The 13,149-nt window shown below is 39.7% G+C and overlaps 1 protein-coding gene across 1 annotated transcript in view; it reads right to left on the bottom strand.

Annotated features, from left to right (window-relative positions):
• Nucleotides 1–13,149, bottom strand: part of LOC102937266 (aspartyl/asparaginyl beta-hydroxylase) — a 125,827-nt gene that overhangs the window by 85,364 nt on the left and 27,314 nt on the right. Inside the window, exons 11-16 of the mRNA XM_043539580.1 lie at nt 12,608–12,652; nt 12,108–12,140; nt 10,476–10,520; nt 10,318–10,359; nt 9,310–9,360; nt 8,494–8,538 (exon numbers count right to left, since the gene is read on the bottom strand). Of these exons, the coding sequence (XP_043395515.1) occupies nt 8,494–8,538; nt 9,310–9,360; nt 10,318–10,359; nt 10,476–10,520; nt 12,108–12,140; nt 12,608–12,652 (261 nt within the window). The remainder of the gene's footprint in view (nt 1–8,493; nt 8,539–9,309; nt 9,361–10,317; nt 10,360–10,475; nt 10,521–12,107; nt 12,141–12,607; nt 12,653–13,149) is intronic.

Raw genomic sequence — 13,149 nt, 5'->3', positions numbered from 1 at the left:
GGGCCAGATCGTCAGCTGGTGCAAGTCGGTCAAGTTTAAATATGTGCAGCTCAACTGAAGTTCACATGGTGAGAATCTGGCCCTACATCTGCAAGCCACCCCTACTGACATTATAATATGCCTGTGAAACCTCCTGGATCTCTCAGTTTCCCCAAAAGCAGATCAAATATATTAAATATTAAGCAACCAAGCTTCCCAAAGACACTTAAAGGCACCAAGTCAATAGAGCATATTGAATTGAATGGCTACTTCTGTTGCACCGACTTAACAGAGTTTTAAATAAACAGAAGAAACTCACATTGAATAACTCTGATAAACTGAACTCCGGTGAAATTAAAGAAAAGATATACTATAACACCAAAGAGGGTATGGTGAATTAATTTAAATCAGAAAATAGAAATCCTTGATTTAAACTATTTTGGGAAGTTCTATGGCTTTTACTTTACAGGAAGTCAGACTAGATCAGTGGCCCCCAAACTGTTGGGCGTCTACCTAGGGGGTGCAACGGGACCCGGGCCAGCCCCCATTGGGGAATAGGGAGGATGTACCGCTCTTCTCCCAGCACTGGGGGGGGTGAGGGGGGAGACAATGACACATTCCCTTACTAGTAAGGGGTGGGGCACGGGAGGAAAAGCTTGGGCACCACTGGACTAGATAATCGCACCCTTCTATGTAGTCTATGAAAAATCACGGATTTTAATCTTGTTTTGCATTTGTACTTTTTATTTTCCTAAAGGAAGTTTCCAACCAGTGAGAATCAACCTATTAAAACATGCTCATTCACAACTCAATATAGCCTTTGCACTAAATTTGGTACTTTTTGCTATTCAGAAGGTTACACTATATCTATCTAATTATATAGCTTAACATACATCTGTGGCTAAGTCATTATGCAAGGTAACCTATTTCCCCTTGTTTTTTCCTCCCCCCCGACGTTCTTGTTAAACCTTGGATTTGTACTGGAAATGGCCCAACTTGATTACCATACACATTGTAAGGAGAGTGATCACTTTAGATAAGCTATTACCAGCAGGAGAGTGGGGTGGGGGGAGAAAAAACCTTTTGTAGTGGTAGACACCCATTTTTTCATGCTTTGTGTGTATAAAAAGATCTTCTATACTTTCCACAGTATGCATCTGATGAAGTGAGCTGTAGCTCACGAAAGCTTATGCTCAAATAAATTGGTTAGTCTCTAATGTGCCACAAGTCCTCCTATACATCTGTTCAGAGTCTTAATTTACATTTTTGATGTTAGAAATGGTGAATTTTTTATTTCCTAGATGACTGTTTACTCATTATTTGTGTCAAATTCTATTTGAATGGAAATTGGCATTTAAAACAGTTTTTTATTAGTTAAACAAAACTACCAGTACCTTAAATATGCCGGATACAAAAGTAAATGCTTGTATCAAAACATATTTTGAATTTTAAACTACTTAATTTATTAAACAAAGGAAGTATCTGTATTTAGTGAAGTGAACTGGTTATTTCTGGTCACCAAGTCCTTCCCAATTTTAGAACGAGTAGATCTTATCCTTTTACACCTAGATTTTATTCATCAATTGGAAGAGGAAAACAAGCTTTCCTGCTTTTTCAACTCCCAATTAGTTTCTTAACTTTCAATGAACTAGGCACGGAACTGTACTGAACAGCTGAATAAAATGAAATGAAAATAATAATCTCTGTGCACCTGCAGAAGAGGCTACTGCTGTCAAAAAGTGGCTTAGCACTTCAACAAACTCTGGTTCCAGTGACTTCCACCAATTCAGTGGTCTGACTGAAACTGCAGCAGCAAACATGTACTGGTTAATATTATTTATTTAAGTAATTTTAATAGATTACAAGTATCAGGAGGTAGCTGTGTTAGTCTGTATCCACAAAAACAACAAGGTGTCCGGTGGCACCTTAAAGACTAACAGTTAATTCCTCATTGTTTTAATAGATTATAGTAAGTTTAGGCCTTAACACTGGATGTCATAATTTCAAATGTACATATATTTAAAAAAATATTTTAAATTCAAATATTTAATTTAAATGTATCGTCATTTTTTAAAAAAATGATTTTTACCCATCTGGAAGAGAAGGAACACTCAATCACCCAAAATGTCTTTTCAGTCAGGACTGTTTGATAAGTGTGAATTTTATATTCTGGAGGATAGGGGGGATATAACAAGAATGTCTCCTGTGTGAAAGCAGCCAGTAAAGTTTGTGACCTAAAAGTATCAGAACCATCTATATTTGAACAAACGTTACATACCCAGTTAGCAATTTATAAAAAGATTATCCTCCTCTCCCCAAAATGACAACTGAGTAGAGAAAATGCTCACAGAACTCCATCAAAAACAAGGGATGGGGGAAATGGAAGGCTAGGGTGCTTGAAACACAAGGAAAAAGCCACTACCTAATGGTGGGGACTAGATGGCAGACACAGCTGGATGCAAGCCAGCCACCGCTTGGTTTGGTGATAATGAGGTGTATGTAACAGCTGTGGAAAACCAGCTGTGTTAGGAGGAGAGGTGAAAGAGAATAACCCCAAATCAGGAGCTAGGGGAACTCTTTTTCCTTCCCCATCATGCATATCACAAGTTACACTACCAAGTGCCAGCAGTAACCTAATGTTCCATTTAACAGTCCTACTTCACTAATTCTGAAATGGCAGAATGGGTATTGCGTAGCTTCCTCTCTTTCATGTGGTGTCATTTTTCATCCGCCCACCATATGCACTTCCCCTGCATCGATAGCAAAATCCATTTCTGCCCATGTAGGCAGACATTTAGGCAAGACACACATTTTACACTTACTTCTCCCCCTTACATCTTCACCTTTACTTTTTTAAAATTAATTGTAGACTTGTAGCCTACACACTGACATAAAACTAAGTTTTAAAATCATAGAATATCAGGGTTGGAAGGGACCTCAGGAAGTCATCTAGTCCAACCCCCTGCTCAAAGCAGGACCAATCCCCAATTAAATCATCCCAGCCAGGGCTTTGTCAAGCCTGACCTTAAAAACTTCTAAGGAAGGAGATTCCACCACCTCCCTAGGTAACGCATTCCAGTGTTTCACCACCCTCCTAGTGAAAAAGTTTTTCCTAATATCCAACCTAAATCTCCCACACTGCAACTTGAGACCATTACTCCTTGTTCTGTCACCTGCTACCACTAAGAACAGTCTAGAGCCATCCTCTTTGGAACCCCCTTTCAGGTAGTTGAAAGCAGCTACCAAATCCCCCCTCATTCTTCTCTTCCGCAGACTAAACAATCCCAATTCCCTCAGCCTCTCCTCATAAGTCATGTGTTCCAGTCCCCTAATAATTTTTGTTGCCCTCCGCTGGACTCTCTCCAATTTTTCCACATCCTTCTTGTAGCGTGCGGCTCAAAACTGGACACAGTACTCCAGATGAGGCCTCACCAGTGTCGAAGAGAGGGGAACGATCACGTCCCTCGATCTGCTGGCAATGCCCCTACTTATACATCCCAAAATGCCATTGGCCTTCTTGGCAACAAGGGCACACTGTTGACTCATATCCAGCTTCTCATCCACTGTAACCCCTAGGTCCTTTCTGCAGAACTGTTGCCGAACCATTCGGTCCCTAGTCTGTAGCGGTGCATTGGATTCTTCCATCCTAAGTGCAGGACTCACAATATTTACAATATGTCTTTTCTTAAAAAGAATTGTGCAATTAGATCAAGATTTTCCACACTTACCAGAGTTTCTCATCTGAGCAAGGTAAAAAACTTAGTGCTTTTCTTACACACTGTATGTATAGACAGGGTAGCCAGTTTCTTTTTGTTGAGTGGGTCATTTTATTTTGAATAGTCAGATAGTATATTTAGTAATCAGCACTGAATTTGTTAATTTAACAAGCTCTAGTTTATTCCAAGTCCTAAGGAGAAAGAGAAAAATATATTCTCTTCCCCCTACATTTCCCAGAGTTTCCCAGAAGAGGAGCAACATCCACCAGAAGGCCAATCTCACAGTTTGAGAAGGGCTGTATTAAATGTAAAAACAACATACAATGGAAGGATAACCCTAAAATCACCAGCAAGGGAACTATGAGAAATCTGCAGTAATTAAACAATGGGACCTTTTTACTTGTACCATATGAGATTTCTAAAACTCCACATGCAAATCAATTTACGCTTGATTAGAGGCTGGTAAATGTCTTTTACTCTCTCATCTAAACTACCCTTCATACTTCAGTTACTGTAATGAATATAAAGGAGGCAAACAATATAGAGATGAAGTTCTGTCTCCCTTAGGTACTAAAACACGTTTGCTATGCTAAACTAAATTATTTGTTAATACTGGCAAAAGAAAGTTACATATCTTCATATTTTAAGGGACAGACTGAGAGAAAGTTACCTTAAAAAAAGGGGTACTTACTGTGACCAAACACACAGTCAAACTGTGTTAGCTACTGGCATTTTCTGTATTGGTAGTGTAACACCGACAGACCCCAGTCATCAGCAGTCAGAATCGAACCGGGACCCCTGGAACTTAGTGCATGAGCCTCTACCGCATGAACTAAAAGCCAACTGGCTGTTAGCTAAGGCTGTAGAGCAGACTCATTAAATCTCTCTCTGTGGTCTCAGTGCCACTAGATAGGACAGAGCATCACACCCAGTAGGTGTGGGTGTTACATACATCCCCTAGCTGAGGAAGCACACCCCGAGCTTCAGACACTTCCCAGCTGAAATCCCAGACAAGCCCCCACTTGTAACACTGATAGACCCTGGTCGGCGGCGGGTGAGATTGAGTTTGGGACCTCTGGAACTTAGTGCATGAGCCAAAAGCTAACTGGCTGTTAGCTAAGGCTGTAGAGCGCGCTCTCTCTCTCTCTCAGAACACCACACCCAGTAGGTGTGTGGGTTACAGTAGCAAAGCACAATTTCTCCAGACAGGGATTCACCAGACCCCTCCCACACACACACACATACACACACACTACCATGCTGGTAGAAACTCATGTCATAGACTACCTCTGAGCCAGTCTCTACGTGGTTTATGAAAATCTGCAACAGCCTTGAAGGCTCTCTTTACACCAGAACATAGGGAACACACAGTAAACAATTAGGGCCCAGTTCTGCCACATGATCCATTCATGCTTCCATTAACAGTAGTAGGGATTACATAGTTACAAATGTGAAAAGATAGGAGAATCAGCCGCTCGTATTTAACATATGCCAAATTACTCTGAGCAACTATTGGAAACATTCACTGACACATGATTATGAGGCAGAAATCACATCAGAAGAAATCCTAAATTACAGCAATGGCATCTACCAAAACCAAAACATTTTGAATTGATGATTGGAATTTGAATTAAGCATCAAAACAGTATGCAAATCACACAATAGGGTGATGTTACTACATTTTGTACCAGTCTGAAGAATATTATGCAAGTAGGATAATTCTCTAATTTGAAAATTATAGACTAGTTGCACCAGAGCCATAAAATGTTAGCTTCTTCATTATGTGTACTACCATACAGTATTGCATTTGTACTGAAGTCGGAAGCAGTAACATTTCCATGGAACAAATAAGCCTTGACAACAAGTATCTTTCCTTGGACTAAGGTTGTAGCCTCAGAACAAAAACATACCAAATCTGGATACTATCTTTACTGAATTTACTACTGTCAAAGATATCTATCAGCCATACCTTATTTAGTTTATAAACTTTTTCTAAAACAGCTATTGTTAAACAATTAACTAAACTGCATTTTTAGATAAATCTCATATCCATGCTCATATCGTGTCATAAGCAGTGGAATGTACCATGCCAGGATTAACAATACATTTGTTGGATAAACCTCATAGCTAATATGGAATTATGTACTACTACAAACATTTTAGATTCCCTCAGTCAAGGTTCATTATGTAATTTAGCACACTAACCACTTCACAACTGAGATTTGTAGAAAGCCACAGCGTGGGGTTCTTCGATCTTTCACTACCACAGCCACTCCTGCATTGACCAAAAGTGAAACAAATGCAGGTATTTTGTATAGTAGGTGACAATTTTACCACTGAACCACTTGTTTACTGGATGATAACTGAATAGGATTTCACTGCATTTAAAAATACAGATGATTCAATCAAAAGTGGTATAGTGAAAACTTTAACCACAAATATAGCCTGCACATGAAATATCTGAGATACCAGGTAGTATGTAAGATACACAAAAGTTTGAGGATGAAGAATTAACTGAAAGAGGAATGGGAACAAGACTAAACAATAGACTAACTCATCCAAAATCTCTCCATAGCACTTTTTGAAAACTGAACAAGGATGAGTGTATCTCTGTCTTGTACCAGGAAATAAACCCAGACAATATTTTGCACTTGAAGACAAAAAAAAAGTTGACAAATTCTAAATGATACAAATTGAAGAGTATGTGTCTAAAACTCTATTAGATTGATCAAAGACTAAAGAAACAGACTTGCACCCAGAAGAGACAGGAAACATGACAAAAAAATAAATAAAGACAGTGAATCAGATGTTCACCTCTGCTGCAGCCCCTTTATGCCAGATGAAAGAGCTGGAGTGGTCTAAATAGACCTTAAAAGTCCTGAACCATGCCAGAGACAGATTCCTATAGCACAGGTACAGTGGAGGACATCCATAAGGTTGCCTTTCAAGGATGCCTGGCAAGCTCTAGTGAAGGGGGTATTCCAGGGCATGGCTAGGGATGGAGCCACAACACAGTACTTCAGAGATTCTGGGAAGCCCAGGGACGGTGCCATACATTAGACAGCCCTCTAACCAAAGGGCTGACTAAAATTATGCTGGGGACCCCCAGAGCAGCCCAGTCGGATGGGCACATTTGATCTCCCTCTGGACTGCAAGGTCTATCCATCGGCTCGTGTGAAATTCTGCACTGTACTTCTTACAGCTTGTCTGCTTTGTTTTAAAAGAAAAACTGGCAATGTTTGATGTTGAACTCTGAAAGCAGGACCCAAGGAAAGCATGTGCCTGGGGCTCAATTTATTGGATAGTGACAAAGGAACAAAACCATGTACCTATCTGTAGAATTAAATCTCAAAAGGAACTAAGTTCTGAACATTTGGAGTCTGACAAACATTATGCATCACTCTGTTCATTTAGATAATGAATGGAGAAACTGGAAGTACTGCGGCGGTCTGGTAAACTGATGACTAAGACAAAAATACTCAAAGTAGCATGTCATAAAACAGGGGTGGGCAAACTACAGCCCATGGGCCGCATCTGGCCTGCCGCATCTGGCCCTCGAGCTCCCGCTGGGGAGTGCGGTCTGGGGCTTGCCCCACTCTGGTGCTCCAGACGGGGAGCAGGGTCAGGGGCCGCTCTGCACGGCTCCTGGAAGCAGCAGCATGTCCTGCCTCCAGCTCCTGTGCATAGGGGCAGACGGAGGTTCCACCCCGCACGCCACCCCCACAGCTCCCACTGGCCAGGAACTACGGCCAATGGGAGCTGCAGGGTGGCACCTGCGGACAGGGCAGCACACAGCAGAGCCTCCTGGCCGTACCTCCATGTAGGAGCTGGAGGGTGAACATGTCACTGCTTCCAGGAGATGCTTGAGGTAAGCGCTGCCCAGAACCTGCACCCCCGAGCCACCCCCACCCACGCCCCAATCTGCTACCCCATCCCTGATCCCCCTCCCGCTCTCCAAACCCCTCAGTCCAAGCCTGGAGCACCCTCTGGCACCCCAAACCCCTGGAACGCCCTCCGGCACCCCAGATCCGCCTCCCGCCCTCCAAATCTCTCAGTCCAAGCCTGTACCCTCAACTGGAGCCCTCAACCCCCCTGCCCCAGCCCATATCCCCCTCCTGCCATCTGAACCCCTCAATCCCAGCCCGGAGCACGCTCCTACACTCCAAACCCTTCATCCCTAGCCCCACCCCAGAGCCTTCACCCCTCCCCCCTGCACCTCACCACCCTGCCCCAGCCTGGAGCCCCTCTTCCACACCCTGAACTCCTCATTTCTGGTCCTACCCCAGAGCCTGCACCTCCAGCCAGAGCCCTCACCCACCCCACAACTTCGTGAGCATTCATGGCCCACCATACAATTTCTATACCAAGATGTGGCCCTTGGACCAAAAAGTTTGCTCACTCCTGTCATAAAAAGTCTTCCTCTCAGACCAGCACCTAAAATTACACTAAAGAATGCATTGCTTTCTTCAAATACACACATTTTTATTTTTACCTCTTCATCTGTTGGACAGTGTTTTTATTTTGGCAATTTTTTTTTCTTATTCATTTAAAATTTGAATTAAAAATAATTGGAATAGTATTCTGAAGTTACTTCCTGTTAACTCAATAATAAATGGCCCTAGGGTGTACTCACACCAAGATAAGACTATTACTTCAGAAAGCGAAAGCAAATTCAAGTAATAATATTTGAGCACCTATACTTTTCTCTCTCTCACACACACAAATTTCTTCTTAAATTTCACTACTGTGAAGGATTTAATCTTATTAAAAAAAGATAACACTCTAAAAATTAACTTACCCACTAGATCATCGTTTGAGTAATTCTCTGCTTCAACAGGAACTTCTGTAAATCAAATTTTGCAGCAATTACAGATAATGTGTCTGTTTTCAAAACTGTTAAATAATCCTGTATGGGTCATTTTACAAGTAACTATTTCATTAACACATGCTACTCTTTCAAAATACCTTTCTGAACAGATTATTTTTAGAGCGTGTGGGGAGAAGAGGGCTTTTGCTAGGGGTCTGTAATGGGGACACTGGGCCCATTACACACACTTTTTGAAATGTGTGTGTACATTGGCCATACACTTTTTCAGCATGTATGCTTTTCACTTTATTTACACACATTTAAATTTAAAATTGTATTACTGTATTTTATTGCTAGAAGCTGGGCCTGGACCATAGGGAATGGATCACTCAATAATTGCCCTGTCCTGTTCATTCCCTCTGAAGCATCTGGCATAGGCCACTGTACGAAGACAGGATACTGGGCTAGATGGATCAGTGGTCTGACCAAGTATGACTATTCTTATGTCCTTTTGTATTTAAAGCCAAAAATATATACCTCATCACTCAGCCTCACTGTTTGATAACATTTATTATAGCAAAGGTGTTATTACAAAAATGACCACACTAAAAGCTTCAAAAATAGCATGCACTGTAACACTGTTAACCTTTGCAGAACAAATCTGGAAACAGAAAAAAGAATTTAGTTCATATCTTCCTAATTATAGAACAGGATTCCATTTCACAGCAGTCACAGTTCTTGAGTTTCATAATAGAAATATTTTCTAAAAAAAATTAGAGATGTATTGAGAAGAGTTACTACACAAACCTGTTTCCTGAGGTTCAACAGCCACAGTGTCTTCTGTGTGTTCTTTTTCCTCTGTTACAAAGAAAATTAAGGTGTATGATACACTTACAGTATTGTGTGCATGAGTTTGCTTATCAGACTAACTGCAGACTCAAGAGATGGGTACGGATGTGACACTAGATATTACTTATTAAAATCTGTTATGTGCAATAGTTTTTAATGCCTCTTCACTACAATAAGTATCTCATTTTCAGTAAAACTGCTATGTATTAAAAGTTGAAATAATTGTAATATGAAATACCAACAGTAATATACACTTTCAGTTAGTTGTATCACAGCAAGGTTTTTTAAGTTCATTAAACTAAAACATTTTCATAAGAAAAAAAACTACATTAATATAAGGTCAAATCCTATAGGCATTACTCAGGAAAAAGTCCCATCTAGTTCACTGGAAGCACTGACTGAGCAAAGACAGAGTAAGGCTTGTAAGATTTTTCTCACAGTGAGCTGACACATTAAGTTGCTTTTGTATTAAGTTCGGCCCAACAAGAAAGTAGCTAGCAACACCAAAGCCACAAATTTAAAGGTTTTCAAAACTTAAATCTTTTCAAATAGTCATCAAAATAAAGAGAGAAGATTGGGGTACCTTTTACTGGACCAACTTAAAGCTTCTCTGTCTCTCACCAACAGAAGTTGGCCCAATAATAGATATTACCTCACCCAACTTGTGTGTCTAATATTCTGGGACCAACATGGCGACAACAACACTGCATTCAGAATTAAAAGTCCATACATTCAATTTTTTAAATCAAATGCAAATACATTTCTGCAAATAATTAAAACATTTAACAGTTGGTGTGTCAGTGGGCAAAATTAACATTTTCTATTGGGAGATCTAAAACCTCAAATATTTCTTGTAATCCAGTGTAGGAAACATTAATTAATTATATCCCTTTGTTTTACATTTAACTGACAGATATGGCAATTTGAATATGAAAATAAATACTTTTACAAAACAAATATTCATACCTGATTGCTTTTTATTAATTTCCACATCCTCAGGAATTTCACCTAGAGTTCAAGGTTTACAAAAATAAAAAAACAAAAAAAATTAGCTGTTTTAGGGTCAAATACTTCAAAAAAATGCATATATCAGACGTTTAAGACTATACTTAGAAAACATATACCTGGCTCTGTATCTTCATTTACTGGTTCTGGAAGCGCCCCTGCAGCTAAGAAGACAGAATATTTGTAGCAATACCTAAAGTAAGTTCTACACTTGTTAAACCTTCAACAAAACAAAGCGAAGGTTAATTTCTAAGGCTCATATTACCCCTCCCATGGAAAACCTCACAGGAAGAGAGCTGAGATAAGGAAAATTCTATGAAGTTTGTGTCTGATTCCCAAGTAAGCACCTCAACCAATGGACCATCCATCCTCTTTAGGAGTGCGTTCCAGATGCAAAAATTTAAGTCAATTTCAAATAAGAAAATGTCAAAATGTTAGAAGTTTCCCAAAACCATTGGTAACAACTGTGTTGTATAAAAACTGTACTACATGGCAGAGTTAACATTGCTATAGGAGCCAACACTTTTTGATTTCCTGACTTATGTGTTTGATTTTTCAATTTTAGCTGCACTAAAGTTAGTGGACATGTTTACTCAGACAAACTAAGGCTCAATTTATACTTTACCAGCCAGTGCCAGAGAGCAGGAGCATGATGAAAGTTGCCAGGGTTCATGGATTAGTGGGACTTGAAATATTTCACATACTGTGGTGGGGAATATTGGTCTTTTGTTGTGGAACTTTTGTAATAAATTAACCCTGCAAAAGGCTATTTACATGTGGACAATATGTATGGAGTTATTAGGGACTCTGGGAGAAAGGGGAAATTGAGGCAGGCAGGTCTGTCATACTGTGACCTGCAACTGGAGAGTACCCCAGGCAGGTGCCATCTTATCAAATATGGTGGAGAATGTGGGAGGGTGATGGGCCTTTCAGAAGAGGGGGAACAGCCAGTGCATGGAAGAGGGAAATCGAGGCTGGGGGATTGCAGGGCCACCCTGAGGCCGGGGCAGGTGGTGGTCACCCTTTGACACACAGAGACTACTTGCACCAGTCGAGCTTAGTCTTACTTGAACCAGGTATGCGGTACCAGTGAAAACTGTGACTTACTGTACATCATTTTATCTTTTCTACCCCTGGAGGCTTGATTGTTTCAGCTATTCTAGTCACTGCCCATCAATAGCTGAATTCAGGGGAAACCCTCATGACAGACAAAGCCTAAGGCCCCAATTCTGCAAACAGATACTCCGATGAGCAACTTTAGGCATGCGAGTAAGTCCTATTGGAGTGAACTGGTCTGTTCCTGCAAGGCTCTGAGTACTTTCAGTTTCCATTGCTTACACAGGAGTTAAAGAAACAACATGCAGAAGCAGAACCTAATTTAGTCAAGTCCAAAGATACTGAAGAAACTGAAGTATAAAAAGGTTAAGGAACAACGAGACCACAAATAGGTTTGGACAACCGTGGAGTTCAGATACCACATCCAATATCTGAGATTCACAAGAGGCAGTAAGCAGTAAAAATATTAATAAACATTTAGTTATAACCAGGGGGAAAGAAAACCTGCTTTTATATTTTTTTAAATTTTACACTCTAAAGGAAATTAGCTGTTTAAAACTACTGTATGCAACAGGAAAAATCTTAGTCAAGTACATGTTTTAACAAGTGTCTTAAAGTTGTATTAAGATAGAGTAACTTTAGAAAAATAAACTTTAAGCCCTTCTTTCAGAGAGATGAGAACAGCTTATACTCACTTTCATCTTCCTTTTCAGCATCAGCAGCTGGTTCTGTTGGGAACAACATTTCTTAGCTTCAAACTTATTCTTTTGGGCCAACATCATTGCTAAGCGTCAAGAGAACATTTATAAAATGTGAAATGCCTAAAAAAAGGTTCTTTTAAGGAAGGAATAATGTTCTACAATATTAAGAAATTTCTAATTACTCTATAAAAATGGAAACAAGTACATGATTTTGTTGAAAGATAACCACAAACAAATCATCATCTAGAACAGGCCTGCATTACCCAGAACAGTAGACTTAGTCTACCACAGTGGGGCTTAATTTAAATCATGCTTCATTTTAAGGAGGCTAAAATTCCTGACAAGGACTGAGAAAGTGACCATGCCAATATGATATGGGCCCCAATTTTTGTAACATTTAGGAACCTTCTGTGTATGAAACACTAAAAATAATACACAAACATTGTTGCATAATTAATGTAATGTAAACAACTAACAAATGTATTTATTTTCACCTTGTATGCTTTCTTCGTAGTAGTCTTCATTTACAGACTCTTTACCTGAAATGGGGATACATTCAAATGATACCAGAGAACAACATTCTTTAAAATTACCTTTACTAAACAAATGCAGAATTCATAAGCAAGGTGTTATTTACAATCTAATTTACAAAGGGATGCTAGCTTGAAATCCTGTCAATTTCAATGTGTTAAAAGTAGTTTCAGATATTACACGTCCTGGAATCTCCCTGCCAAATTTCATAGATTCAAAAATCACATTTTCCTACTTTTTAAAATGGTTCTTTTTCTCCCACTCTACACGAATAGGGGTAAACAATTGATTAGGCAGGTAGAACAGTGAAGCTACCTATATACAGGTTCTTGTAAATGCACCAAAAAACAATTTTTTGATACAAACAGAAAAATTAACTGCTCTCTCTAATCTTTCACCTATAGCAACTTTAGATGTTACTTGAAAAATAATAAATTTTTCAGATAGTGAATTTTAAGTTACCTGTGCAGCAGTTAAAAAAAAAATCAATCTCCTTTTGGCTCTC

The sequence above is a fragment of the Chelonia mydas genome, chromosome 2, assembly GCF_015237465.2.
Source record: "Chelonia mydas isolate rCheMyd1 chromosome 2, rCheMyd1.pri.v2, whole genome shotgun sequence".
In the NCBI taxonomy this organism is placed as follows: Eukaryota; Metazoa; Chordata; order Testudines; family Cheloniidae; genus Chelonia; species Chelonia mydas.
The sequence above is the reverse complement of the archived record's forward strand: the minus strand, read 5'-3'. Positions and strand labels throughout refer to the sequence as shown.